The sequence below is a fragment of the Trichechus manatus genome, unplaced genomic scaffold, assembly GCF_000243295.1.
Source record: "Trichechus manatus latirostris isolate Lorelei unplaced genomic scaffold, TriManLat1.0 scaffold00294, whole genome shotgun sequence".
Taxonomy (NCBI): domain Eukaryota; kingdom Metazoa; phylum Chordata; class Mammalia; order Sirenia; family Trichechidae; genus Trichechus; species Trichechus manatus.
Genome location: NW_004444230.1, coordinates 450,784 through 478,699, shown reverse-complemented (window position 1 = coordinate 478,699; position 27,916 = coordinate 450,784). Strand labels below are relative to the sequence as shown.

The window sequence follows — 27,916 nt, the reverse complement described above, 5'->3', positions numbered from 1 at the left end:
ACGGGGGAGGGGAGGGCGCCAGCAGGCGGGGGCGGGGTGAAGCGGGTGATATTCAGACCTTCCACTGGAGCCTGTGGCATTGGGAGTCTCCACAAGCATCTTCCCATGGACCGCACCGTGGTGCTCATCACCGGCTGCTCCTCGGGCATTGGCCTACACCTGGCACTGCGGCTGGCGTCCGACCCGTCCCAGAGTTTCAAAGGTATATGAGGAGATGGGGATGCAGAGAAGGCAGCAGCCCATGGTCCCACCAGGCCGAGGGAGGGGGAAGCAGGGAATTCAGATCCTTGACCTCTCCTGAACCTCCAGTGTATGCCACGCTGAGGGACCTGAAGGCTCAGGGCCCACTGTGGGAAGCGGCCCGGGCCCGGGGATGCCCTTCTGGCTCCCTGGAGACACTGCAGTTGGACGTGAGAGACTCAGATTCCGTGGCTGGTGCCCGGGCACGCGTGACTGAAGGCCGCGTGGACGTGCTGGGTGAGCCTCCCTGCAACATGTGCAGCAGCCTTCCCCGCTCTGTGTCCAAACCTGGATGCCCTGAAGCCTAGGGAACCTGAGGGGCTAGGCGTGGGATGAGGGCGTTGAGCGAGGCGGGTGGGCCGGGCCTCTGTTCCCACAGTGTGTAACGCAGGCCGGGGCTTGGTCGGGCCGCTGGAAGCACACGTGGCCGGTGCTGTGAGCTCTGTGTTGGACGTGAACGTGGCCGGGACGGTGCGGACCCTGCAGGCCTTCCTGCCGGACATGAAGCGGCGCCGCTCTGGGCGCGTGTTGGTGACCGGGAGCATGGGAGGTTTGATGGGTGAGTGGCCGGGGGCGCGAAAGAGGTAGAGCCTAAGACAGGGTACGCGGACCTGTAGCCAGCTCTGCAGGTGAGTCACCTGGCGTAAAGAGAAGCGTGCGCGGCCTAGGGAGACGAGTGGGGTGCTGCTGCAGCCGGCTCGCCCATCTGGGCCGCGACACGCCTCAACAACCTCATCTCCCTTCCAAGGGCTGCCCTTCAACGCCGTTTACTGCGCCAGCAAGTTCGCACTCGAAGGTTTATGCGAGAGTCTGGCGGTTCTGCTGCTGCCCTTCGGGGTCCAGTGAGTCACTGCCCCCCCCAATCCCGACCGTGGGAGCCCCAGTACCCCCTCTATTGGAGCTGTTCTCCCTGGCTCCTCCTTTCCCCACTCATATTTGTTGTATGCCAGGCACCGTGCTGGGCACGGGGCATGCATTAGCTCACTTCCCATGCCCACCTTGTTGGTGAGTATTGCTCTTGGGAAGCCCGAGGGCCAGAGAGGGTAGGTGATTGGTCCAAGGTCACACAGCTGTAAGTGGCTAGTTCGAATTCTTATGTCAGAGTCTCTTTCACACCCTCAAGTGGACGTGGGAACGCGTTTCCGGCAGGAAACCACTGTACAAACGCTCGGGTTGTGCTACGGGCCAGCTCTCCCGCCCTTATTCCCGGACCACCGCGCGGCTCGCGGCTCCGCATCCGGCCAGCGTGGAGCCCGCGCCCACTCGCCTTTCTCGGCCCGCAGCATGAGCCTCATCGAGTGTGGCCCCGTGCACACCGCCTTCCAGGAGAAGCTGGAGGGCGGCCTGGGCGGGGCGCTAGACAGCGCGGACGCCAAAACCCGCGACCTCTTCTCCCGCTACCAGCGCCACTGCGAGCGGGTCTTCCGCGAGGCGGCGCAGGACCCAGAGGAGGTGACAGAGGTGGGCGCCGGGCGGGGCTCCGGGAGCAGGGGTCGCCGCTGGTGTCCGTGCCCAGCCCGCCCAGCCCGCGCCAACGAGCCTCTTCCCGTCGCCGCAGGTCTTCCTCACCGCACTGCGCGCCCAGCGGCCCGCACTGCGCTACTTTACCACCGAACACTTCCTGCCCCTGGTGCGCTTGCGCTTCGACGACTCCAGCGGCTGTAGCTACGTGGCCGCTATGCGCCGTGCGGTGTTCGAAGACGAGTCCGCGGAGGGCCCCGAGAGCGCCCGAGTGGAGCCCGAGGCCGCAGGACTTGGGGGTTCTGAGCTTGGCGCCCCTGCCACCGCCCCGCAATAAAGGCTTCGTCCTCCGTCTCCAGAGCCTTTTTTTGATCCCCCTGAGGGTGTGCGGTCCGGGGGATGGGGGCAATGGCGAGGGCCCCGGCTGCACTGCACTTGAGCGACCAGTGGCTGGCTTCAGCCTTCCGATGGCACAGGCAGTGAGTGGGTGATCGGGGCGGGTCACGTTAGTCTTGGCTCTACCTTCACGAAAATCGAGAGCCAGAGAGCCGACGGAACTATCCCAGGTTCACGCCACAAGTCCACAACATAGCCGGGACGCAAGCTGACCCCTGGATACCCAAAGGGCATCTGCAGCATTAAGAGTAAGACGAACCAGGCTGGGAGGATTCAGGTTGTAACTTGGCTCTCTTTAGCCATGGGACCTGAGGCGAGATCCCTACCTTCTCTGAGCCTGTTTTCTTATAGTAAAACGGGTATAATAATACCTATCTCATGGGTTGTTGTTAATTGCCGTCAAGTCTATTCTGACTCATGGAGACCCCATGTGTCAGAGTAGAACTGCGGTCCATAGGGTTTTTAAGACTCATCTTTCAGCGGCAGATCGCCAGGCCTGTCTTCCAAGGCATCCTCTGGGTGGGTTTGATGTGTTGTTGTGTGTCTCAAGTCGATTCTGCCTCATAGAGACCCTATAGGACAGAGTAGAACTGCCCCATAGGGTTTCCTAGGCTGTAATCTTTATGGGAGGAGATTGCCAGGTCTTTTCTCCCTCAGAGCGGCTGGTGGATTCCAACCTCCAACCTTAGGGTTAGCAGCCAAATGCTTTAGCCATTGCACCACCATGTAGTCAGGATAAATTGAGATAATGCCTGTAAGTGCTGGTATAGAAGTACTAGTATTCTAGTGTTATTATATTCCCATTCGGAAGCCAGATGTGTAAAGAACAGGGCTAAATGAATCCGAGACAGCCCCACTTCCTCCTCCCCCACCACACCACCAGACAAAAGTCAGCAGGAGAGACCCCCACCAGCCCCAAGCTGCCTCTCACTTCAGAGTTGGGCTGTGGCTGCAGACCTGGCTGATCTGCCCAATGTCCTGTCCACCTTCCTGGGCCCAGTGGAGTGGGCCTGAGTGACTGAACTGGGTTGCAAGGTTGTAGAGACAATCTCTTTCTGCCTTCGTGGGAGGTCTGATGCCAAAGAAGGGGTGGAAAACAGAGGCTAAGTGAGGAGGTTGCAAGCAGAGGAAAGGGGAAAGGCCCCCTACTAGGGGACGGTACTGAGATAGGCAACAGGCTTCGGAGGGGTGTGATCTGAAAGGAGGTAAAGGGTGAGGGAGGAATGGCCGCAGAGAGCTTGGGAAGTGGGAATAGAGAGGAATAGAGTGGGGTTCTTGGGGCCGTGTGGGGGGCACTGAGGGAAGGAGGCACTGCATTCTGACCTGCCTCTACCTCCACGTAAGTGTCTTCCCTGGGCCTGTTGCACTGCCTGCTGCCTCTGCTCTTGGGGAAAGGGCAGGAAGGGGCCTCACAGCCACCCAGCCCTTGCCTGCCTCCTCACCCTGCTGGCCCAGATGGATCTGCTACCCCTACTGCACCCAGGAAGGCCAAAGGAAGGGGATGGGGCCAAGGTGGCATGAGCCTCTGAGGCATGGGACCTGTTCTCAGAGCCCAGCTTCTCTCCCCTAGCCTGCTCTTTTGCACCTCAGTGTGAATGTGTGTGTGCTCAAGCCCACAAGGTCACCCCTGGGGGCGGGGGCAGGGGATGAGCCAGGTGAAGTGTGACCCCTCCCTCTTCCATATATTCATACCCTTAATAACCTCATGCAGTCCTGTGATTTCCAGTGCCATCCATTTGTATGCTGATGAGCTCTCTTCCAAAAAAAAAAAAGGCCGCATATCTCCAACTCGATCTTCACTCACAAACTCAAAGCTTGTATCTTCAACTGCCTACTCATCATTTCCATTTGATGTCTACTAAACTTAATGTGTCCAAACTGCAATTCATCAGTCCAAAAACCTTGCTGTCCTCCTTGACCCCTTTCTCTTTCTCTCTCTCTCTCACACACACACCTCATTTAATGTTAGCAAATACCACCAACTCTACTTCAGCCTTCAAAGTATATTCAGAAACCACCCTAGTCCACATATTATCATCTGTCTTGGGATTATTGCAGTAGCTCCTAACTGATTTCCCTGATTCCATCCTTGCCTACCAACAGTAAAATATCCACAGATGGCCAGAATGATTTTTTTTAGAAGGAAAGTCTGATCATTTCATACCTCTGCTCAAAACATTTCTTGTGGCTTTCCATCTCAGTAAAATCTAAGGTCTTCCTCATGGTCTCCAAGACCTTTGACCTGACCCCTGCTTCCTCTCCAAACTCATCTCCCACTACTTTCCGTCTTGGTCATCTGATCTAGCCCACTGGCCTCCTGCCTCAGAGCCTTTGCACTTGCCGTTCCCTTTGTCTGGTTCAGTTTTCCCCAGATCTCTGATTCTCTCTCTTCCTTCAGGTCTTTGTTATTTTCCTGGACCACTCTGTCTAAAATAGTATTCCCTCCCCTCCAGGATGGACCCTTATCCAGCTTTATTCCTTTTCATAGCACTTATCACCACTGCTATGATATAGATATATTTATTGACTGTAGCCTTTACCACCCCATCCCTTGACACACAGGACTGTAAAGTCCAGGAGGGCAAGGACTTTGTTGTGTTCATTGGTCTCTCTCTCTTGTGCCTAGAACCAGTGCTTGCACGCAGGAGGCACTAAATACACATTTACTGAACAAATGTGACTGTGCAGGTGTATGAGACCGTCAGTCCCTGAAAGCCTTCGCTGCTTACTTCTTCAGATTGAGTTCTCTGTTGAAAACACAGCTTAAGATGTCTCGCGCAAGAAGACTGCCCCATTAACGCCTTTGTGGCTCTACAACTCTTTGATCCTTGACTCCAAGTGCAGATCCAGGTTTTGTGGGACCTGAGGTTTATATGCTTTTGGGGACCTCTTTAGGAAAAACAATACAAAAGACAAACACAAAATTAACTATAAAAGTGAGTATTTAGTTCAGGATAATAAACACAGCATGTTATTGGAGTCTGGGGGATTGGTTTCCCTTTCTTCTGAGATCTCTGGGCAATTTACCCGAAATGTTTCCTAATGGCAACCTGGCTTGCCCTCCCCACTGAGAAGACTACCACTAGCCTTTCCAGCACTCAGTAGCTTCAAGGTAAATCCGTCACTGCTTGACTCGGGTTTGGCCTTTCAGGTCCTTTCTCATGCCCAGAGAGACTGTCCTCAGAAGGTCTGCTGAGCTCACACGCAGAGCTCTCCCCCTTAACTCCCCAGCAAACAGGCACATCACTGCACTTGGGTGGTGCGGAGAGCATCCCAGGGGACTCCGGAGACCTGGCCTCTGTCATTACCTCTCTATATGTCCCTTGAACATACAGGGTCTGTTTTCCCATCTGTGAAACGGGGGCTTGGACAACTGTTCTGTGGCCTTTCACGCGAGGATCCTCAGACTCGGAGGGCACCAGGCAGGCTTTGGGGACGCCAGGCCCCGAGTCATGCGCAACCCTAAGACATTCACCTTCATCCCCGGAATTTATTAAGCCGGATGTTAGTTCTGGCTTTGCCGTTGCCTCCTGGGTGATCCGAAGGCCATCCGTCACACAAGCCTTCAAACTCGCTTTGCCCTCCGAGTGGCTTGGACTTGGGAACCAAGGATTCAACCATCCCCTTACCCTGGGGACTCAGCCCCGCCCCATCGGCAGGACGCGCCCCACTCACAAGAAAGCTCGCGAGAATCTCGCTCGGTACTAAAGTTGAGATGTATGAGCTTTCTCGGTTTCCGTAGGTCGGAGTCGCGTTCCCTGAGTTAGCGATTCCGGGTCGCTGTTTGGGTAGCCTCCGCAGCGCTCCAGGGGGAGCCAGAGTCCGGTGGCTTCAGTGAGTAGGGGTAGAATCTGAGCGCCCCCCTTTAACTCTCTCGCCCGATTCCTTGAAGACCCTGGTGCAGGTTAGCAAGAGGGCCCAGGACTCCTGGATCCCCAGCCCTATGACTCAGGGGCTCCTGCCCAGTTTCCCACTCTCAGCATTTCGATTCAGTTCAGCGAATTCATCGCCCTGTCTGAGATGAGGAAACCATAACTCAGAGGACGGCCCCGAGGCGCAGTCTACCAAGCCCCCTCCCCCTCTCCCTCTCCCAGGGTTCCTCAAATCAGCACTGAGATCCTGTCCCTGACCGTTGTCCCCTTCCCAGAGTCCAAGGTCTGTGCAGGCCTCGGTCTCAGCCGCATTCCCCTCAATCACCCTCGTCTCATCTCCTTAACTATCCGCAGGCCCGGGGCAGCATGGCCGTGTTCCGGTCGGGCCTCCTGGTGCTAACGACACCTCTGGCCTCCCTGACCACTCGCCTGGCGCCCATCCTAACCTCGGCGGCCCAACTGGTGAATCACACGCTCTATGTCCATCTGCAGCCTGGCCTGAGCCTGGAAGGCCCTGCTCAGCCCGAGTCCAGCCCCGTGCAGGCTACGTTTGAGGTCCTCGATCTCATCACGCACCTCTACGCAGGCGCCAGTGTCCACGGGCACCTGGACGTCCGAGTTCTGCTGACCAATATCCGAGCCAAGAGCGCCTTTCTTCCTCCCCAGTTCAGCTCAGTCCAGAACCTGGCCCACCCACCGGAAGTAGTGCTAACTGACTTCCAGACGCTGGATGGCAGCCAGTATAACCCAGTCAAGCAACAGCTAGAGCGCTATGCCACCAGCTGTTATAGCTGTTGCCCGCAACTGGCTTCGGTGCTGCTATACCCCGAGTATGGGTCTAGGGCGGTGTCCTTGGAGCCCCAGGATGCCCCCTCATCCTCCACCATCAAGCCAGCCTCCCCTGTGGCCAGGTCTCCAAAGCAGCCGGTGCGTGGCTACCACCGTGGGGCTGTGGGTGGCACGTTTGACCGCCTGCACAATGCTCACAAGGTGTTGCTCAGCGTCTCATGCATCCTGGCCCAGGAGCGGCTTGTGGTAGGAGTAGCAGACAAAGACCTGTTGAAGAGTGAGTGAGAGGGACCCTGGATTAGGGCAGTGGAGGACCCCAAATCTTTTTGCCCCCTCTTATGCCAAGATTGAGGATGGGTGAGACTATCTATTAATTCGAACCTCTCCCAAATGTGAAGTGCCTGGCACTCAGTTGGTGCTAAGGAAATTTTGTTAAATGAATAAATGTAGCTTTCTCAATGTGTGGGACAGTCACCACTCAATCATGATTCCCGCAGTGTGGAGCCAGGGAATGTGTATTTTGATATGGGCTCCAGGTGATGAACCTTAAAGTTTGGGATCTTGGGATAAATAGATGTTGTAGGTAGTAGTGCTAGAGGCAATAAGAGAGTGTCAAGGATGGTGTTGGATCTTGTAATTCTCCATCTGACGCTGGTGCCCACTTGCACTGCTGTTTCTCTGGAGTAGTTTTCTGGTGGCTTGTTTTCTGGGTACAGGCTGGTCCTTCCAGCAACTATTTTGCTTGTCTCCCTCCTCCCTCAAAGCCCCTGCCCACAGACCACTTCCCACCTTAGCTCTTTCTTCCTACCGCTCTCTCTAGAGATACAGTGCCAAGGGGTACTCTTTCCCAAACTGTCCCACACTCTTTTTTTCCCCAGTATAAAGAGCTCACTGTTTTTCTGGCTTCTTCCCCAGGCAAGTTGCTCCCTGAGCTGCTCCAATCCTATGAAGTACGTGTGGAACGTCTGAGTGAGTTCCTGGTGGACATCAAGCCCTCCTTGACTTTTGATCTCATTCCCCTGCTGGACCCCTATGGGCCCGCTGGCTCTGACCCCTCCCTGGAGTTCCTGGTGGTCAGCGAGGAGACCTATCGTGGGGGGATGGCCGTCAACCGCTTCCGCCTCGAGAATGTAACCCCTGAGGGAGACTGGCAGAGGGAGTGGATGGGGATGGGGATGGCCGCTATGGGAGGCTGTTGGAAGTACTGTGGCCTCGAAGGAGGGAAGAGAAGGCTCCGGGTGGTGGGAAGCGGCAGGGAAGAACTGCGTCCCAGAATGCCCTCTGAATTGGAGGACGAGCCCAGAGTGTATGGGGGAGGATAAGGGGCAGGTTGGGTGTCAGGGTTTGCCTCTCTTCATCTCACTCCTCCTTCCCTCTCCCCTACTCTCCTCCTTTACATCAGGACCTGGAGGAGCTTGCCTTGTACCAGGTCCAGCTACTGAAGGACCCAAACCACATGGAAAATGAAGAGGATAAAGTCAGCTCCTCCAACTTCCGCCAGCAAATGCTGGGGAACCTGCTGCGGCCACCACATGTAGGCCCCCTCGCCCTGCTTAGGTGGGCTGGACATGCTGGAGGATGGAGACTGAGGGGTTCCCGTAAGCATGAGCCTGAGGGCCCTGGTAACTGAGTTCTTCTCTCTCATCTACCCCCAGAAGAGGCCAGAGCTTCCCCAAAATCTCTACGTGATTGGGTTGACGGGCATTAGTGGCTCTGGGAAGAGCTCGGTAGCTCAGCGGCTGAAGGGCCTGGGGGCATATATCATCGACAGTGATCACCTGGGCCATCGGGCCTATGCCCCGGGCGGCCCTGCCTACCAGCCTGTGGTGGAAGCCTTTGGGCCAGGTAATAACTGGGGAAGGCTGCAGGTGGCCTGAAGTGAGGAGATGGCCTGGCCTCCTTGCTCAGGTCTCCATCTTTGTCATCCAGATATTCTCCATAAAGATGGCATCATCAACAGGAAGATCCTAGGCAGCCGGGTGTTTGGGAACAAGGTAAACGAACACCTGTTGGAGGGCTCCTCAGCTGCTTCTAGACCCAGGGGTTGGGACCCAGTGGATCTCTCTGGTCTGGCCCATTTCTACTCATCTACTCCCAACGACCACCTTCCTTGGACTGGCTCCATTTCTGAGGGAGGTAACCTCTGCCTGCTTTCTCTGTCTCCCACCCTAGAAGCAGCTGAAGATACTCACAGACATTATGTGGCCAATTATTGCAAAATTGGCCCAAGAGGAGATGGACCTGGCTGTGGCTGAGGGTGAGTAGCAGGGATGATGAGAGCAGCCAAGGGGGACAGTTAGGCAGATTCTGGGAGCTTCCTTGGCAGTGACTAGGGTCTCCCTGCAGGAAAGCGTGTGTGCGTGATTGATGCCGCCATGCTGCTTGAAGCCGGCTGGCAGAACATGGTCCATGAGGTGTGGACCGTTGTCATCCCTGAGACTGAGGTATCTGGACCCCAACCCCACCCCACCCCAATTGCAGACTGCATCCTGCACTGAACTGGGGGCTGAGCTTGGCATCCTTCCTGACCAATGCCTTTCTGTGCCCAGGCTGTCCGGCGCATTGTGGAGCGTGATGGCCTGAGTGAAGTTGCAGCGCAAAGCCGGCTGCAGAGCCAGATGAGTGGGCAGCAGCTTGTGGACCAGAGCCACGTGGTGCTGAGCACGCTGTGGGAGCCAGAGGTCACCCAGCGCCAGGTTGATGCCCAGGGAATGGCTGGGTTGTGGGGAGGGAGTCTCCAAGTGGCTACCTGCTCGACCCTTGCCCTCTTTTCCTCCTTCCAACATTCTGACCTGCCCAAAGGTGGAGAAAGCCTGGAACCTTTTGCAGAAGCGCATTCCAAAGATGCCATCAGGCCCATGAATGACCATGAATTCTCTGTGGGATCAGATTGGCCCCTGGAGCTGACAAGAGATACAGTGGTGATTGGAGTGGAGCCTCAATGCTTACCCTGGCTTGGACCTAGGGGGCTGTAAGCTGACCCGGGCAGGCCTGGGCCTGCCCAGCCTGCTTGTACGTGGCAAGCACTGAGGATGTGGCTCAAAGAGGAGCAGACCCCTGTGGCGTTCCATCCCTACTCTTGCCCAGGAGTGTCTGTGATACCCACAGCTGACTGGGACCAGAGCAACAGTGGAACTTGTAACAGAATTAAAGGTGAATGTTTCCAGGTGAATGTATTGTGTCTGCTTCCTGCTCAGATGCCTCTGGGTATCTCTGGAACCCTTGAGCCACAAGCTGGGGAGTGCAGTGGTTAAGGGCATGGCCATTAAGAGCATGGCCTTTGGAGCTACCCAAATTGAGGTCAGCCCTGGCCTACCACTGACTAGCAGTATGCTTTTGGATAAGTCACAGACTTTCTAGGGACCTCAGCTTCCTTATCTATAAAGTAGGGTAAGTTGGCTCACAGGCTGTTTGCAAGAAATGATTAATTTCACAGGTATCCTGCCAAACTGGCCTGGGTGTTGAGAGAGATCATCCGGAAGCAAGCCACATGGGGTCTCTGCCCTTACAGGGCTTGCAGCCTGGTGGGGTCAGACGCACGGAAGCTCAGCCCAGTTCCAGACTGGCCAGGCCTGCAGTCCCGGAACCCGGGCGGGCAGGCAGGTGCCTGCGGGGCAGCCTGAGAAACGCGCACAACTATGCCACAATATTCTGAGTCTCTGGAGGGGACCCCATTTCACAGAAAGTGCTTTATGTCGCCGCCATTCCAGAGTACCTAACCCGAGGGAGGAGGCTGATGGACGAGGAAGATGCCCCTAAAGCTGCCTTTTAGTCCGAACTCCGGGCTTAGCGCAGTTACCCGTTGTGGGCCAGTCGATTCCAAACTCATAGTGACCCTATAGGATAGAGTAGAACTGCCCCATAGTTTCCAAGGAGCGCCTAGTGGATTGGAACCGCCAACCTTTCGGTTAGCAGTCGTAGCGACCACTACGCCACCGGGGTTTCCTTGGCGCAGTTGACTGGCTGTATTTTAAAGCCCTGGGGCTGCGCATGCGCATTCTTCACCCCCACGCCCTCCGCCTTTTGACCGCGGATTGGTGGTTTTGGGTCACGTGGGGGGGGACACCACCCTCTTCCTCGCGGCCGCGGGCCCGCCCGCTGGTTTGTTTTCGGTTCGGTGGGTTCAAGATGACGGAGCCAGTAGCCTCGCCCGAAGACCCCTGGGTCAAGGCAAGCCCCGTGGGCGCGCACGCCAGCGAGGGTAGGGCGGGTCGGGCTCGTGCACGGAGGGGGTTTGGAAGACTAGGGGATTCCCTCCTGTTCCGTAAGTTTCTCCCCCACTCCGGGACCCGGGGCTGCAGAGAAGACAGTTCTTGCCCCGCCCGTGCTAAGGTGGGGGAACAAATGAAGTGTGTGTGTGCACCAGTGTGAGAGAAGGGGGTTCCTGGAGATGGGAGTGAGGAGCTGGGCGGTGCTCCCACGGCCTATCTAATGTCGGCTCTTGGCGGGGATCATTCCGCTGACTGCGCGCCCTGGGTATGTGTGCAGGCGCGCGCACACAGTGAAATGGGGAGCAGGGGTCTGACGGGCTTCTGCCTTGCTTGGTGTCTCAGGTGGAGTACGCCTACAGCGACAACAGCCTGGACCCCGGTGAGTGTCTCCCTACCTCCGTCCGCTACCGTTCTCAGCGCAAAGTGACCCTCCCTTTTCAGCCTTATAGATTCGCATGACCTTGCCAGCCACCCCCGAGTACAGTCCATTGTGCTCGCTTGAAATAGCGAGGGAGGAGCTGAAGGAGGGGCAGGAAGCAACCAAGAGTGACACCCATTTCCTTCTGCTGTGGGGCAGGGAACTGATGGAAGTAGTGACAACTGGTCACTCTCTAAGGAGCCCTGGTGGCGCAGTGGTTGAAGCAGTCGACTGCTAACGGAAAGGTCGGCGGTTCGAAACCACCAGTGGCTGTGTGGCAGAAAGATGTGGCAGTCTGCTTCCTAGAAATTTACAGCCTAGGAAACCCTGTGGCGTTGCTATAAGTACAAATCGACTCAGTGGCGGTGGGTTTCATTTGTTTTTTGAGTCACTTTCTCACCCTCATCATGTCCAGATGCCCCGTTGAGAACCAGGGGGTGTCACTGCAGGCCTGTTGGGCAGGGTAGACATTAGGAACAGCAGCATTGCAGTATGGAATGGTAGGAGGTGAGTGGCCTGGTAAGGCTGGCTTTGGGGTTGAAGGGGAGAGGTCAGCATTTAAGCATCAGGAAGCCATGGTGCCCACAGATGTCCGAGGGCCTAGCAATGTTCCCCACCCCACCCCTTAGTGATTGGGGCCTCTCTTTTCCAGGGCTTTTTGTAGAAGGCACCCGTAAAGGGAGTGTAGTGTCCAGAGCTAATAGCATCGGTTCCACCAGTGCCTCTTCAGTCCCCAACACAGGTAGGCAGCACCATCCCCCCACCGGGGGGGATTAAGATATGCCATCATTTTAGTATGTTTCCTAGACAGGGAAGCGCCTGCCATCCATATGGAGGTACTGCAGCCCTAGTGCCAGACATAGGGTCTCACCATCTTTCACCTCATCTAGGATATTAGGTTCTTCTGCCCATCTGCTGTCTCTGGGTACCAGGTTCCTCTTCTCCCCATTTGGGTAAAGGTGGGGTAGCTGAGCCCCGCTGGGCCCCAGGATGACCTCTCCTTGCCCCCAACTCTGAGCATAGATGACGAGGACAGTGATTACCACCAGGAGTCCTACAAGGAGTCCTACAAGGACCGGCGGCGGCGAGCGCACACTCAGGCCGAGCAGAAGAGGAGAGATGCCATCAAGGTGAGTGGCGAGGCAGTGCAGCCAGGGCAAGAGGGCTCCACAGATTTCAGCTTCGTTCTGCCCAGGCCCTATCAGACAGTCCCAGGCTGACCGGGGGTCAGCTGGTCCAGTCCCTGAACTTGAACACCTCACTTCTTCCACCCTCCCCGCCCCCTACCCCTTTGAGCTTGTGAGCATGGAACTTGGTGTTACGGAAGCTTAGCTTTGTGCCAGTTTGCCTTAACCCTTGAGGGTTAAGGAATCCCCGTTTGCCCTTTTATCTCCACAGAGAGGCTATGATGACCTTCAGACCATTGTCCCCACCTGCCAGCAGCAGGACTTCTCCATTGGCTCCCAAAAGCTCAGCAAAGCCATCGTTCTACAAAAGAGTATGGCCATGGAGAGCACTGGAGGGGGTGGGACTAACGGGGGCTGTAAAGAGGTTAGTGCCTCCTACCCATTCAGCTTGGTGTGGTGGATATAATGGGATAGCTGGGGGGCAGGAGAAACAAAACCAGCCTTGTCCCCCTGGCTGAGACTTCTTCTGTGCCCACCTCCTCTTCCCACTCCCACCCTAGCCATTGACTATATCCAGTTTCTGCACAAGGAGAAGAAAAAGCAGGAGGAGGAGGTGTCCACGCTACGCAAGGACGTCACGGCCCTGAAGATCATGAAAGTGTAAGGGGTGCTGAACTGGAGGAACCAGAGCCTCTGAGGGGACTTTGAGTCAGACTTCACACCCTCCCTTTGTCCAAAGGCCATGTCAGGAACTACAAATACAGATAATATTCTCACTCCCTGAGGTAGCCTGTCACTTAGAGGCAGGTTTCTCTGTCCCCAGCAGTCCCATACACATAGCAGATGCTCAGGAAATGCCTGTTGGATATATGAAGAGAAGGTTGGGGAGAGAGGGTTACCATTTCTGACCCAAAAGCAGTATCTAGCTGATGTTGAATACCTCCCAAAAGCTCTCTGGGACACATCTGTACTGGGAGTCCTCTTCCTGGGGAGGTCCATGGGGTAACCCATCATTCTTTCTGGACTGGTAGAGCTGCTACAGCACCTCACCCTTGGCTTGCTCTTTTTCAGGAACTACGAGCAGATTGTGAAGGCGCATCAGGACAACCCCAGTGAGGGGGAGGACCAGGTCTCTGACCAGGTCAAGTTCAATGTATTTCAAGGCATCATGGACTCCCTGTTCCAGTCCTTCAATGCCTCCATCTCTGTGGCCAACTTTCAGGAGCTGTCAGCCTGTGTCTTCAGCTGGATTGAGGAGCACTGTAAGCCTCAGGTATGAGGTAGTGATGGTCACAGAGGGAGAGGTCCTGGGGTTGTCTCCTTACTTTTAGGCAAAGTGGCCCAAGCCATCATTTGTTCAGAAAAGCATGGTAGCAGCTTTTAGGTTTTTTGAGGGTGTTTCTGCAGTTTTCAGCACTCCTTATTTTCTCTCTTCTTTGCTGTCCAGCCCAGATTTTCCTGTTTTGGTTTTATTTGGCAAGTACGATTTGAGCACGCACTTACTCAGTGCACGGCCCAGCTCTCACTCGGCCTTTGTTTAGCTCCCATTATTGCTGCCTCGTTAGCCATTGCTCAGCTGTCCAGTGTGTAAACCTGATGACCGAGAGCAGAATTACTTTAGGTTTTTGTAAACATGGATTCCCGGATTACCCAGGCCCACTAAAATAGTGTATCCAGAGGTTTACTATTATTAATTATTATTGTTGTCATTATTTGTAATGGAAAGGCATGTTAACGATACCATTCTAGATCTTCTGCTTTTGAGGCCTGGTTGCTTTTTTCTGAGACTTGAACTTGCAGCTGAGATTCTTGCTTTCTTTTTTTTTATTGTTTCCCAACATTTTTATTGTGAAGCATTTTAAACATACTGCAACACTGAGAGAATTTTACGGTGAATACTCATATACCCACCACCTAAATTCTACTGTAACATTTTACTTTACATTAGCATTTACTTTTACATTAACATTTTACTGTATTTGCTTTATGTATTCATCTCTCTATCGTTTTCTCCATCCTGTTTTGGGGGCATTTCAAAGTAAACTGTAGGCATCAGTATACTTCCCAGGGCTTCTTTTAATGTACTCTGAAGAGAACACCTGGCTGAGGGGGGCACTACCTGAGACCGCTCTTTGTCCTCTGCCTGAGGGTCTATCTCTTCCTCTGCTGTCCCTCCCAGACCCTACGAGAGATTGTGATTGGCGTCCTGCACCAGCTAAAAAACCAGCTTTACTGACTGGCCCTTGGAAACCTTCAGAACAGCCAGCAAGAGGCCCCTGAGTCTCCTTCTACTTGGCCATGAAGCTGGTGGGCTTACGAGATCGGACTGCAACGCCTCACACCGGTCAGCTGGTTTCTACTTGGTGTTTGGTTCTCTCACCCTGACCTCACCTTCAGTGGGCTGACGTTTTTGTTTGTGAAAGCTTGTGATTAATTTATTATATTGACTGTAAAACTCACATCTACCTAGTCTGCCCTCCACCCCCAGCTTCACAGAAGTTCTCAGGACGGAGGTCTGCTCTGGGTACCCCAAAGAGCCCCTGGCCTTTCAGCCCTTTCTCCAAGCCTCAGATTTCTGCTCATGAGCTACATGTATTTGGAAACTATTGTTTGCCTCTGTTTTGGTCTTTTAGATAGCATTTGGCCCAAGTTTGGATGGGAGAAAAGGAGGAAGCGGAAATACTTCCACAGCCATGAAGGGCAAAAGATAGCCTCATACCTAGGCTAGGGCTGTTTGGTCAGTCCAAGGTCACCAGGGATTTCCCGGCCAGCCCAGGGCAGGGCTACCACGTTCCCGCCCTCACCTCATACTCCATCCTCTCTCCCTTCCTCCCCTGCTCTAGGCAATAGGGGGAAGCAACCTCTCCCTGTTCCCACAGGCGGTAGCACTTCACAGCAAAGGCAGGTGTGACACAGTACTACGTATTTACATTTTTTTATTTTCCTAAACAACAATGTAATTTTGCTAAAGTTACAATTTTGGAAAATGAGCTGGGCCTCAGAACCACTCCCAGCCTCTCTTGTGAAGTTTGTCTGTGTTTCCACTTTTCTCTCAGTGCTGCCTGCAATTCTCCCAGGATTTAGGGGTGGGGTGATGGGATACAGAATAAACTCTAAAGGCTTCCTGGGGTGCACAAGCCCAGGAAAGTCCTGGGTGAGGCCTGGGCTCCTCAAATGCTGGTGTATAGTAGCCTCTCTAGACCCCCACCCCTAAGCTCCCCCCTGCCTTCCTCCGCTCTGATATCTGGGAGATTTGACTATCCAGAGGAAATTAAATATTTTTATATCAAACTACATAACAATAAATATTGCCGAATGTTTTCCTTTAGCATTGCTCCAAGTCTAAGTGTTAAGCTTGAGAGATTGCAAGTGTTCAGTGAAATGAGCGTGATCATCACTCAGGATTACAGCCTCTCCCTCCACACAGTACTTTGGTTTATGCCCTTCTGCCAGCTGCCCTGCTCAGAGATGGAAAGCAGCAGGAACAGCAACAAAAAAGCCAACCTCAACAAGGCAGCCAGTCAGGGACCTCTGTGTTCCCATCCCCCAGTCCTGTCAGAGGGCCTCTCAGGGGTCTGGGAGCTTGACGTTGTAATCCTCATCAGTCTCTATCCCAACTTCCTCCTGTGGGGAGGGAGACAAGTGAATGTGACCTCCCTGGGCGAAGATCCAAGGGGTGCAGGGGAGGGGGAGAGTCCCACTTACAAAGAACTGCTTCTTGCTCTTGGGGTATCCTTCAAGGATTGCATCACACAGCTCTGTTGCCTGACAAGAAGCAAAACCACCCCTTTCAGAGGGATAGTACTGGGAACTGCCTGGCAGATCCGTGGTAGCAGGCAGCAATTTCTCCGGTGACTGCTATTTTCCAAAAGCTCTTCCAGGCTTGCCTTGGCACTCCAGCACACTTACCATCCGCTTCCTCTTCCTCCATTCCTTACAGTACTTCTGCCTCTCTCTGTAAACCTAGACAGAAGACACAGGTTCCTTTAAGCGCCAGCCCCACACCACCCAATGGGGGTCAACCCTTGTCTTCACCCCGGATCTGCACAAGCAGCCCTCCAACCTTCCACCCCTTCTGTTCTGCCCAGCTCACCTGCTCTTTCTCTTCTGGAGTTACATGGTTGGTGGCCGCCTGAATGTTCTTCAGTCTCTCCGTGTAGCCAGCACATTCCTTCTTTAACTCTTGGATCTCCTTCTGCATCTCCGGTGTGGTCAGGGCACTAGTTAACTCTTTCAGCTCTGAAACCACACCTCTCTGGGGTTACAGCTACCCCTGAGGAAAGGGTTCTCTCCTTCCCAGTGAGCGCTCCCAGAGGTGGGAGACCAGGCCTCTGCCTTGCTCTGGAATCTACCTTCTGGAAATGCTCGGGAAAATAAGGCTTACAGAATTACCAGTTTATTGTATTTTCCTTTCCCCTTCCATTTACAAGTGGTGGCGGGATGTGAGGTTGAGCAGACTTAGCAATAGCCAGTTAAAGAGGCAAGAATATAGGGAAACGTGGGAACAGCACACTGATAATCATGGTAGGGAATGCAAATACATGTCTTGCTCATTTGAATTCAAAAAGCTGTTTTCACATAATGCCTGAGGCAGCCCAGCAAAGGGATCTGAGCGGCAACAAGATATGCAGTCTCAACAAAGCACACACTCAGTAATTCCTGGACTCAGGACTGAACCTGCTGCTAGGGGCACCTTCCAGGGCTCCCCAGTCCTACCAGCCTCCATGTGGCGGCAGCTCTGCTGCAGGCTCTGCACCTGAGCGGTTAGGGCCACGATCTTGGCATCCAGGTTTTGGAGGTCAGCATCACTCACCATGTCAAACTGGTCCTGCCAGAGACAAGAGGAAAACGTAAGTGGGGCTGATGGGAGCGCACGTCTGGGAAGGCAAGGTTGCAGTATCTGGTACTCTCCAAAAAACCACTCACAGGGCTGAAGGAGTAAAGGAACATTCTCCTCAAGGTGGCGAAACCTAAATTATGGGTTTCACCAATAGGAACACTCTGGACAGGTGAAGAGGCATGAGTTTCACGGGTGCCTCAATGCTCCCAAGGAGAGGTGACACTAAGAGTTGATTCACCCAATGTCGGGCTCTCCCATGGGTGATGGCTTGTGCAGGTTTCCCTCACCTGATCTGCAAAATATATCTTCTGCTTGCCGTACATCTTCTCTTTGATCTTGCCTTCTTGGGCCAACTGTTCTAGCGCCTTCACCACCGCCTGGCAGAGGGGAGGGAGCAGAACAATCAGAAAAGTGCCTTTGGGCCTGGGAGTGGAGATTTCAGCCAATGATGGGGAAGCGCCCGACAGGCCAGGAAGCTCATGGCAGCTCGAGATGGCTGGGCTCCAGCCTGATTCGAGGTTTCCCAAGGGACAGGGATCCCGGAAGCGGGTCCTCACCGCCTTGCCAAGTCCGTGTTCCCGTTGCAGGTTCCCGAACACGTCTTGGGCGCTGTAGGGACGGTTCTGCTCCTGCAGGTATTTCAGGAGGAGCCCGGGGGCTATGGAGAGGGAGGAGGCGGGGGAGGAAGTCACTCGATCGAACCTCCTCACCGCTCCCCTCCCGAGTTTTGTCCGTGCCGGCACCCCCGTTACCTCCCGCCGCAGCTTCGGCCCGGCCCTTGCTCATGGCCTTTCCCGCCGCCAAACTCTGAAAGCCGGACATTGTAGTCGCTCGGGGCAACGGCTTCTTCCGGGGCGGGGGGAACTCGGGCGGTGATTGGCTGAGGGGGAAGCCTTCTGACGAACCGAGTGGCCTTTCTCGGACACCGTAGAGACTCGCCTTCGTTTCAGCCTGAAACTCTGGCATCTGGCGCCAACCTCCGGCCGTCGGGCCTCTGCGGGGCAGGTGGAGCCGCACGGTTTCTAACCTCTTCCTTCTTCCTCATCGGCAGGAAGGCTGCGGTAAAGAACTCCTAAAGTTTCGAGACCCATTTGTAGCCGTGGCTGAGTCGAGTATTCGTGTCCTTCAGCTAGGCCCAGAGCGTTTGAACGGAAAGAAACTTTACGGATCTACTCTCGCACTGGGCAAGCGACTTGCTCAAGGTCACAGGGCTAATTACACACAGTGACGTGTCCTAAGCCCACGGTCCACTGCTCTTTTCGCCGGTCAGTTCCATTATTTGTAAAATAATAATAAGGGGGTGGTTGTGAAAACTTAATATCGTCAACGCCGTAGGAAGAGCGTTATACCCTCTATGCCCATTACCGAGCTTCACACACAGGGGGTGCTCAACACACGCGGTGGTTTGAACGCCCAAGGAAAGGTTTGGTTGGAGGGGGCCATTCCTAAACCGCAAAGATTGCAGAGAAGCTTCCTGTTGGTCCAGTCAAGCTCACGACAGCACCTGGCAGGTGCTTTTCATTCCTGCCCACAGTGGCCAGTGGGACAGAGCCTGAAATAAGTATTTCTAGTTTCTGAGGTCAGCTGAAGGCCGAAGAGCAGCTGTCCCTGCAGCTCAATCCAGTGGAGGAGGAGCGTGGTGCTACTTTTTTAAGGCCTTATGCTACCTAAAATCTCACTAGCCCCGGAAACGTACTGGTCTTCTCACGTTTAGGAGACAATATTAAGAATTAGAAATGAGAGAACTGCAGGCTAGATTATGCTCATGCTGGGCTCTCCTGGGGTGGGGAAATGGCCTCATACTATGGTGATTGTTCTTACAGGAAAACTAGGGACGGGCACGTGAGCCCCTTCTGAGCTGTCACCTCTTCAAATTAATCAGATCTCGGATTAACAACAGAAGACTTACCAAGGGTAGGACACCATTCAACACCAGTCTCTTAAAAGATTGTTCTCATACAAGATTTATTCCCCAGCACTCACCCACCCACCGACCCCTAATTCACAGTGGAGGACTAAGGAGATTCAGAGCAGGATCCCCCAGGTACGAGAAACAGCTTCCAAAGATTTTGCTCTCCTTGCTTTCCTCCCTCCCTCTTGACACCTCCCAAGGCCTGAAGCTACACACACTCATGCAGACACACAAAATCCCACTCCTTTCCCACACCTCCTATTTTTTCCACATCAGAGCACACCTGTAAGACACCTGGGCTCTGAGGAGAGGTGCCCAAAATCTGTTTGAGAACCCTAAAGCAGGGGGTGCCATTTACCCCTACCCTTCACACAAAGGTAAGTGACTATGAAATAGGCACCTAGTTCTTCTCCCTTCTGTTTTCGTTCTCTGGCCTCTGTACCTTTCCAACAACCAAGAGCAAACAAGTTTGCACACCCCCACTTGCAGCGCATGAAAATGGGCTCTGTCCAACATCCCTCACCCAGGTATGGGGGGTGCTGGGGGAGTGGTCCCTGAGGATTGGCCAAGAGTTAATGCAGAGGGAAGAGGATAGAAGAATTTGGCTTGAGCTCTGATTGGGGAGGCAGAGAGGCTGTGGGGCTAGCATAACTTAATTAGCATTTTTTGGGTTTTGTCTCACATGATTTTACTAGCAGCAGCAGAACACATGCCCCTTGGAGGGGTCTCTGCTGATAATAGAGTTTCACTAACTGGGCTCATCCTTAAAGGAGGCCCTGTCAGGATAGGAAGCAGTTGAAAAGAAAAGCAGTAGAGGAGCTGAACAGGGAGTATGAACAGCTGGTGCAAGAGAGCCAGTGGCTCCTGGTATGAATGCCACTGGGCCATTTTTAAAGTGCTACTTTGTTATCCCCCATGGAGTTATTACTTCTCCACAAGAGGAGCAGAGGAAGGAGCAGGAACGTAGAAATAGGAATGGTATTGCTCATTGCTCAGGCTGATGGTCAGATGGAGCTGGGAGTTAACAGCACCAAAGACAAGCAGGCAGCTCCAGGGCCTTCAGTGAGACCAGGTGGTATGAAAACACTCCTTGACCCTCCAGGCCTACTGATCCCCATGGCCAAGGGGATGTGGAAGAGGCCTGTCCCCATGTCACGTTCACATTTCTTTAAATTTCACAAGCATTATTTTGGAGGGGTGGGGGGAAGGGCAGGCCTGCTATGCAGAACCAAAGGCCAAGCTTGCTTAGAAAAAAACCCAAACCAAATCATGGTTTAACAGAAGAGGACGACAGTGTGACTTTCCAGCTGCTGCCTGACTTTGGAGGCTCTAGGGAAGTGATGAACGGAAGAAGGAAGGAATGGGCTCTTCTCTCAGTGAGGGCCCCCAAGCACCCATACCTGGAAGGAAACAGCAGCACCCCTCAAAGGGGAACCAATACCCCTGACTACTTTGTTCCCCAAAAGTACCACCCTGTTGGAGAGAGGCCTCCCTTGGGAAGCACGCTCTCAGGTCAGTGACTGAGCTCATATGGTATCCAGCTGGTAGCAGGGGAGTGAGTATCCTCTCTAAGCAGGCCTCAGAGCATCAGCCAGGCCACTCAGCGTACAAATATAATTCAGGGGATGGGACCTGGGTTCTTCCCTTGCCCCTTCACCTAAAGTGGGATGGGGTGGGTAAAAAACGTAAACCACAGTGCCCCCCCACCCCCCCCAAAACAAAGGAGTCTCTTTCTCAGTGGCTCCTAGAACTGGCAGGGTCCAGCTGATTCAGCTCCGACTGATCAAGAAGTTCAAAGTCATCCCCCTCAGCATCAGTGTCCAGGTCTGAACTGGGGGCCTGGAGGAAGCCTCTTGTTGCTCTTCGGGGAGCAGGGCCAGAGGGGCCTGGCTGGGAGGCCCCTGACAGGGCGAGCTGGATCATGCCCTGGGAGACCAGGCTGGCAAGGTTGCTGGTGAGGTTGGATCCTGCAGGCAGGGCACCAAGCAGAAGCCCCGGCAGTGCGGCCTCATCCCGGCTTGCAGGAGGGGCCTGGGGCTCCTCGGCCCCTGGTGGGGAACGGTACATCAGGTTGGGCATCCCAATGCTGGTGTCATCTTCATCATCCAGGCCAGGAGGATCCACGTTAATGGAAGGGAAGTCTGGGAGGTCTCTGGCAAAGGATTCCTCTGGATCACTGTGACCATCTAGGTCTGGGAGAATACAGAGGTGTCTGAGACATGGAGCTGTCTGGCCCTGCTGTGCCCCAGCCCAACAAAGAACCCCATATAACCATATTTTCCCCACTACAGATTTCTCAGGGTGAAGCAAACCGTGTGGGACTCGTCAGCTTTCCCCCTCCATTTACAGATGGGTATGATCTCTACTGGCCAGAGAACTCCCCTCCCTCCCTCCACTACACCACCTGTGATGTGAGAACCCAAGGCTTCAAGGAAAACAGCAGTGCCGCCCTGGCTGTAGTCGTACCCCTAAGGCTACTCTGCAACCTGATCCACAGCTCAGAAAATAGGACAGACAGGGGCATCAGTATCCCCTCCCACAGCCTGGGGAAACTGAGCAGGAACAGTCAGATCCCTTATCAACTCAGGTCCAAGGTCCCTCACCTTCAGAGCCTTCTGTTAGAGGTGTTTGGCCCCTGGAAAGATTGAATGTGCCATTGTCTGTACAGGAGACCTCTGCATCCGAGTGCTCAGAGTCTGTGATGGCCAATTCCCTGGCAACAGTAGAATCATCCAGCTTAGGAAAAGAAAAGACCGACAAGCCTGAGGAGATGATGTCATTCGGAACCAGGTGCAGTCCCCCGGTATAGCTTTACTAATATAGGTGGCCCTGGCCCTAAAGGCTGCCCCCAGACCATCAGCTTAACCAGGTGGGCATGGGGACGTCAGTCAAAATCTTGACCGCTCTGGAAGATTAGTCCAAAGGACTAATGGACCACAACTGCCACAGCCTCCACCAGACTGAGTCCAGCACAACTAGACGGCGTCCAGCTACCACCACCGACTGCTCTGACAGGGATCACAATAGAGGGTCCTTGACAGAGCTGAAGAAAAATGTAGAACAAAATTCTAACTCACAAAAAAAGACCATACTTACTGGTCTGACAAAGATTGGAGAAACCCTAAGAGTATGGCCCCCGGACACCCTTATAACTCAGTACTGAAGTCACTCCTGAGGTACACCCTTCAGCCAAAGATTAAACAGGCCCGTAAAACAAAACGACTAAATGGGCACACCAGCCCAGGGGCAAGGACGAGAAGGCAGGAGGGGGCAGGAGAGCAGGTAATGGGGAACCCAAGATCGGGAAGGGGTTAGTGTTGACATTTCATGGCGTTGGCAACCAATATCACAAAACAGTATGTGTACTGTTTAATGAGAAACTAATTTGCTCTGTAAACCTTCATCTAAAGCACAAAAAAAAAAAAAAAAAAGGGAAGAAAAAAAAAATCTTGGCCCCTTTTAGGCTGCTCTCCTAAGGAAACACCCTTATTCATCCTTCCAGGAACACAGGAAGGAAAGCAGTCTTGGGAATCAATTAGCCACTTTATCTTAAACAAATAATTGGTCCAGAGAATAATTTTCACAGGTGGCCAGGAGGATACACACACTGTCCAGACCTAGGGGTGGCCTGGGCTATTTAAAAGGTGATCACACCAGCTCCAAAGGTTCTACCATTATGTTGGGGTTAAAAGAAGGCATGGGAAAGAGTGTGCTGGTCACCTGGCTCAAATTAAGATCTAGGTACTGAGTTCCAATATAACACTAGTTTCTCTCCCTGTTACTGCTCTTGGGGGCAAGGGGTGTCTGTCTAGAGCCTTGGAGAAACCATCATGAGCTTGAAACCTGGTTACTGCCAAAATGTGAGGTGCCAGATGGTTCACAGGGAGCTAAAGAAAGCTGGCCGGTAAGCAGCTCCCCCACCCAAGATACCTGAGGACAGAAGGCAGCAAGCTCCTCTTCGCTGTCACTGTGGTTGTCCACGGCATGTTCACGGTGTAGACCTCTGCGGTGCACTATGTGGAAAGAGCAGAAGACCGTGACACCTTCCCTGGGGGTGGGAGGGGGGACTCCCTTTGAACTTTAAAAAACTAGAACATAAGAGGAAGAACCACTCTCATTATGGCCCTAAGCCTACATAACAATGCCTGAGAGTGGGTGGGATTGCTGAGCCAAAGTGCCAAAGTGAGCTGATAACACAGGAGAGAAAGATCTCCCAACATCCCTCCCTCCACCAACCCCCACGCATTTTTGTTCTGGTCAGACGATCAACTACCAGGCTTGTCAACAACTCTCAAGATCTGCTAAGGGCAGCCCCAATGTCAATGTGGTAAGTATATACTGTCACAGGGAGGGCAAAGGGAGATGCCCCACCTTGGTTAATCAGGCTTTTGAGGGCTGATACTATTCAACTGGCTGACCCAGGGGAAGCTGGGTCTTGGTGACCACAGGCAGATCTCTTTGAAGGCCAGGGCTTAATGATACCCCCAACCTGGTAAGACCACAGAAGAGAGGAAAAAGTTTGCACCAATGCCATTCATGTGTTGGATGGCTCTCAGGCTAGGACACTTCTGCTCTCTGCGCTAGCAGTTTTTAATCACCTTCTGGAAGGCAGTTTTCAGTAGTGACAAGAGGCCAGGCTTAGAAGCTGAAAAGATCTGCTCTGCCATTTACTGTGAGCCTCAATTTCCTCAACTGTAAAAAGCGAATATCACCCACTTCTCAAGCTTCTGTAAATGTTATTAAACAAGACAATGTATGTAGAGCAGCCAGCTCAGTGCTGGGCACATGGAAAGTCCTTCATACATAGCAGCTAGTACCAGGGATGTCTTTACTATCTGCCTTTTATTTGACTTGGAGAACTTTTCTCAGATTTGCTTTAAGTGAAACAGTAGAATTCTAAACAGGAAAAATCGGTACGCCTACACAGGTTTCCCTGGAACAGAAGATCACTTTCACCTACAACCCCCCACCCCACTTCTCCTACTTTCAAAGACCTACCCACTATGTTAGATGTACAGCTTCTCCTTCTCTTCCCCAACTTACCCAAGTGGAAGTCAGCCTCCCCATGACACTTACATTGTCTTTCTCTCTGCCTGGACATCATGTAGCCACGGACACTGAAGTCCAGCCGCTGCAGAGCTGGCTTCAGCCGCACGTATGCTCGATCCCACAGTCGGTGGTACACAGCAAGAGGCCACATCATGACAGTGACAACTGAGAGGAGGAGTGGGAAATAGTGGCAAAATGGAGAAGGGGTTGCATGAGGCAATCCTGACTGTCCCTTTGCTTTGTGTCCTTAGGACTTGGATACTTAGTATGGAAGCTCTCTGCTTAATTCTGCTTCCCCAGTCTCCCCTACTAGACTAGGGGGGTTGTGAAGGCCGGGACTTCTGCAGCCACCCACAGGGCCTAGTACAAGGCTCTGCACAGCAGAGGCAGGCAGGATAAGCTGCTGACAGGCCGAGTACAAACCCAGGCAGTATAGTCAGCTGCATATGGGTGTCACTGAGCCATTAATGAGGCCAAATGGTAAAAATGCCTCAGAAACTACACAACAAATCATATGAGATCCTGATATATTGCTGCTACTCAGTTCTTCCAGCCCCAAGTGAGCAGTGCATATGCCAAAAGGAAGTAACTAAATTTATAAAAATGTGCTTCAGGGGGAAAAACAAGTGCTTCAGAAGAAAACAGAACCTAGTAGAGGATCCCCTAAGAGTTTCGTTCTGTTGTTATATAATACACTGACTCCAAAAATTCCCTCCTTAGATAGGGGCAGTCAGTCCTTTTTAGCTGGCAGTACAGTATATGCTAGTGGACCCTCATCAATTTCTGTAACTGACTTGGTAAGAAAAGGACTTTGCATGTGTGCAGCCTGGTAAAGTTAAGAAGAAAGATATTTCCTGACATTAAACAGGTCATAAAAATATTATAAAAAGGTCATTTCCTGGAGAACCAAAATACAAAAGCCTTCTACCTAGACTCAGAGCTAGCTGTGGCTGGAAAGGCCACGGGTAGGGTACAGCTCATACGTGGAGGTGGATGCCGTACTTACGCATTAAGTAGGACAACAGGAGCCCAGGGATGTAGCGGCCCAAGATGGCCAATGAGGTCAGTATCCCACAGCTCAGCAAGCAGAACTAGGGGAGTCAGGAAACAGTATTAAGTTTCTGCCACATGAGAGGGACCTGGGGTGGGGATGGGCGGAGAGGTGGAGATCTCACTGAAATGATTCTTTATGATTTATGAGTCAAGTGTGGACATGTCAGAATGACAAATGTAGCCACTTTGGCATCCAATGTTGATTCTGTTTGGGGGGGATGTCCACTTCTATTCAAACTCATTTTATGTGGCTAACCACATAGGGCTTCACCTTTCATGCTGGGAAACTGGTTTGAATAGGACTTAGCCAAAAATTCTCTCCGAAAGCAGGTGTTGGTAGTGGGTTTAAGTCAAACTAAAAAAAAAAAATTAAAAAAAACCAGCAACCTACCACATGTTCAATATGACACAGTGCACACAAGCAAGCTTTCTTTCCCATCTTGGGGCAGGAAGATGGCCTCATCTAGTGGCAAGCACGCCAAACAAGGAGTCATCAAGCCCTTGCCTTAGTCCTAGTGGCTCGTCAGAAGCCTGCTCCTACAACTTCCTTTTGTCTCTATAAACACTGCAGCCTTTTCTTTCTTGAATGGGGATATGTAATAAAGGGCTGTTTCAGTTTAGCATGAACTCAACTGAGAGGCTAGAGATGAAAGTGAAAAAGGGAAGAGTCTTACCTTGCCTGGGTTTTGCTTTTTGAAAAGCAAAAGATTCCTTATGAAAATGGTCCCACTAACCCAGACTTCAGCTACATGGTGGCAGAGCTCGGGCACGCTGAGCAACTGAGGGTGCGCAAAGCCCCAGCTATGGGAGAGAGAAGGGGGAGCTGTGAAAGGTGGGTGTTGAGGGCCCCCTATCTTGCTGTGTAGGCAACTAATGCTTCCGGGTTTAAATAGGGGACTGGAGTGTTCCAGGTGCTTTAGAGGTGAAGCATGACTTTCTTCTTGGCTCACCAGGTTGAAACTTGAATTTAGGGACTAGGAGGGTAAACTTGTTCTGACAACTCCACCCAATGAGCAAGCACCCTAATCCACATGTGTAAACCTGCCACCGGCTCTGAGGCCCTTTGTGCTTAGAAACATCATCTTCCCTGTACTGGGACCACTGCAATTCACTGTGACTGCAATCCAAGGATAAAAGCAAAGCACAGTCTGACACCACTGCTGCTGAGGGGGAGGCGGCAATGGTGGAGGTGCCCCTCAGAGAGAAAACCGAACAAAACCAAAATAAACCAGAGCAGAGAAAATTCCTTGAATTAAACATATGGGGTGAATGAACTGAGAAATGAAAGCAGGAGCTGTAAGACACAGAGGAATCTTTGGCTTGCTGATGCCAAGAACCTATGTGTTTTCTGACCAGGAACTTTAAATAGCTAGAGGTCACAGAAAACACTAAATGACCTGGTATTAAAGCCAGGAAACAAATGAAGTTAGTTGCCTCTAAGTTTTCACACTGCCCTGGCATGTCAGGTTATGAGGCACTGTAATGCTGCTTCTTCAGAAACTTCTCCTGTAAAGATCAAAGGACAACAGCCATCAACATACAGCTGCCTGAACTTTAGGATTTGTTGAAATGATTATCTGGAATAGACTAGGCCTAAAGTTCTCAGCTTACACTGTGTGTCCAGAACATGGGGTTAACAACAGGTAACCAGCATATTACAACAAAAGAATCATTCAAGCAACAAAAAGGGATTTAATTAGTGTTCCATACCTCTCATTGTCTAATGCGTCGGGTCTTGGCACTACAATATTAAAACAAACACCAGCATTAGTTGGTAGGGAAAACCAAACACGAAAATGTTAGGCTGTTGGTCTGACAGCTCAAGTTTTAATAGGCTTGGGGAAAAGAAAACAGTAGTAGCCAATACAAAGGCGACACCACATTATACTGCGAGAGTTAGGGAGCTGTAGACAAGGGAATGATGGCTTATACCAGCTCATTTCTCCAGGGCAGGGGTCTGAATGGGCCATTAACCTCCTTCTAATCATTTCAGCTGAAAGCCAAAGTGGACAAGAAGGAAAATGGTCCATCCCACCTCTTGAGTGTGTCTGGGCTGCTCATACATGTCAATGTGTGCCAGGCTACCAAGGCATGCTGTAACTACTCCAACCCTAGGAATCTGCCTGCTCTCTTAAAAGAGACCCATTATCTATCCTGAATGATGTAAAGTCTTTTGACATTCATCAGCCATAAGACAGGCTGGTAGACTATATGATTTCTTGAAATCCCTCTGTGAAAAATGATGGGAATGCCCCAAAGCCAACTCTTCAGACCAAGATTAGACTGGACTAAAATGATACTCGTGAAGAGAGTGCTTCTTAGCTCAAGTAGATACATGAGACTAAATGGGCAGCTCCTGTCTGGAGGCTAGGTGAGAAGGCAAAAAGGGACAGGAGCTGGTTGAATGGACATGGGAAATCCAGGGTAGAAAGAAGGAATGTGCTGTCACATTACAGGGAGAGCAGCTTGGGTCACATAGCAATGTGTGTATAAATTTTTGTATGAGAAACTGACTTAAACTGTAAACTTTCACTTAAAGCACAATTAA

The 27,916-nt window shown here is 52.5% G+C and overlaps 5 protein-coding genes across 6 annotated transcripts in view; 3 read left to right on the top strand and 2 right to left on the bottom strand.

Moving 5' to 3' along the window:
- Positions 1–105: 105 nt before the first annotated feature.
- Positions 106–2,083, top strand: HSD17B1 (hydroxysteroid 17-beta dehydrogenase 1). Its single transcript, XM_004390343.2, has 6 exons — positions 106–202; positions 310–477; positions 620–799; positions 989–1,082; positions 1,524–1,701; positions 1,799–2,083. The coding sequence occupies exons 1-6, from the start codon at positions 106–108 to the stop codon at positions 2,036–2,038; spliced, it is 957 nt and encodes a 318-aa protein (XP_004390400.1). The 3' UTR covers positions 2,039–2,083.
- Positions 2,084–5,726: 3,643 nt separating this feature from the next.
- Positions 5,727–9,920, top strand: COASY (Coenzyme A synthase). Its single transcript, XM_023725232.1, has 9 exons — positions 5,727–7,035; positions 7,674–7,888; positions 8,161–8,292; positions 8,414–8,603; positions 8,688–8,752; positions 8,931–9,015; positions 9,105–9,202; positions 9,308–9,454; positions 9,561–9,920. The coding sequence occupies exons 1-9, from the start codon at positions 6,336–6,338 to the stop codon at positions 9,618–9,620; spliced, it is 1,692 nt and encodes a 563-aa protein (XP_023581000.1). The 5' UTR covers positions 5,727–6,335; the 3' UTR covers positions 9,621–9,920.
- An 896-nt stretch (positions 9,921–10,816) lies between these two features.
- Positions 10,817–15,604, top strand: MLX (MAX dimerization protein MLX). Of its 2 annotated transcripts, XM_004390288.3 has the most exons (8): positions 10,838–10,928; positions 11,312–11,348; positions 12,040–12,129; positions 12,411–12,517; positions 12,786–12,885; positions 13,075–13,174; positions 13,586–13,787; positions 14,694–15,604. In XM_004390288.3, the coding sequence occupies exons 1-8, from the start codon at positions 10,887–10,889 to the stop codon at positions 14,748–14,750; spliced, it is 735 nt and encodes a 244-aa protein (XP_004390345.1). In that variant the 5' UTR covers positions 10,838–10,886; the 3' UTR covers positions 14,751–15,604. The 2 variants fall into 2 exon arrangements, with proteins under 2 accessions (XP_004390346.1, XP_004390345.1); XM_004390289.2 differs by lacking the exon at positions 12,040–12,129 and having other exon boundaries at positions 10,817–10,928; positions 14,694–15,595.
- Positions 15,605–15,775: 171 nt separating this feature from the next.
- Positions 15,776–18,275, bottom strand: PSMC3IP (PSMC3 interacting protein). Its single transcript, XM_023725245.1, has 7 exons — positions 18,107–18,275; positions 17,912–18,012; positions 17,642–17,731; positions 17,231–17,342; positions 16,608–16,753; positions 16,424–16,477; positions 15,776–16,279 (listed from the first exon to the last, which is right to left on the bottom strand). The coding sequence occupies exons 1-7, from the start codon at positions 18,174–18,176 to the stop codon at positions 16,082–16,084; spliced, it is 771 nt and encodes a 256-aa protein (XP_023581013.1). The 5' UTR covers positions 18,177–18,275; the 3' UTR covers positions 15,776–16,081.
- Positions 18,276–19,261: 986 nt separating this feature from the next.
- Positions 19,262–27,916, bottom strand: part of RETREG3 (reticulophagy regulator family member 3) — an 18,554-nt gene continuing 9,899 nt past the window's right edge. The window contains exons 3-9 of the mRNA XM_004390284.2: positions 27,079–27,109; positions 26,043–26,169; positions 25,322–25,406; positions 24,343–24,480; positions 23,197–23,279; positions 21,870–22,002; positions 19,262–21,458 (exon numbers count right to left, since the gene is read on the bottom strand). Coding sequence (XP_004390341.1) covers positions 21,001–21,458; positions 21,870–22,002; positions 23,197–23,279; positions 24,343–24,480; positions 25,322–25,406; positions 26,043–26,169; positions 27,079–27,109 — 1,055 coding nt within the window. The 3' untranslated portion in view covers positions 19,262–21,000. The remainder of the gene's footprint in view (positions 21,459–21,869; positions 22,003–23,196; positions 23,280–24,342; positions 24,481–25,321; positions 25,407–26,042; positions 26,170–27,078; positions 27,110–27,916) is intronic.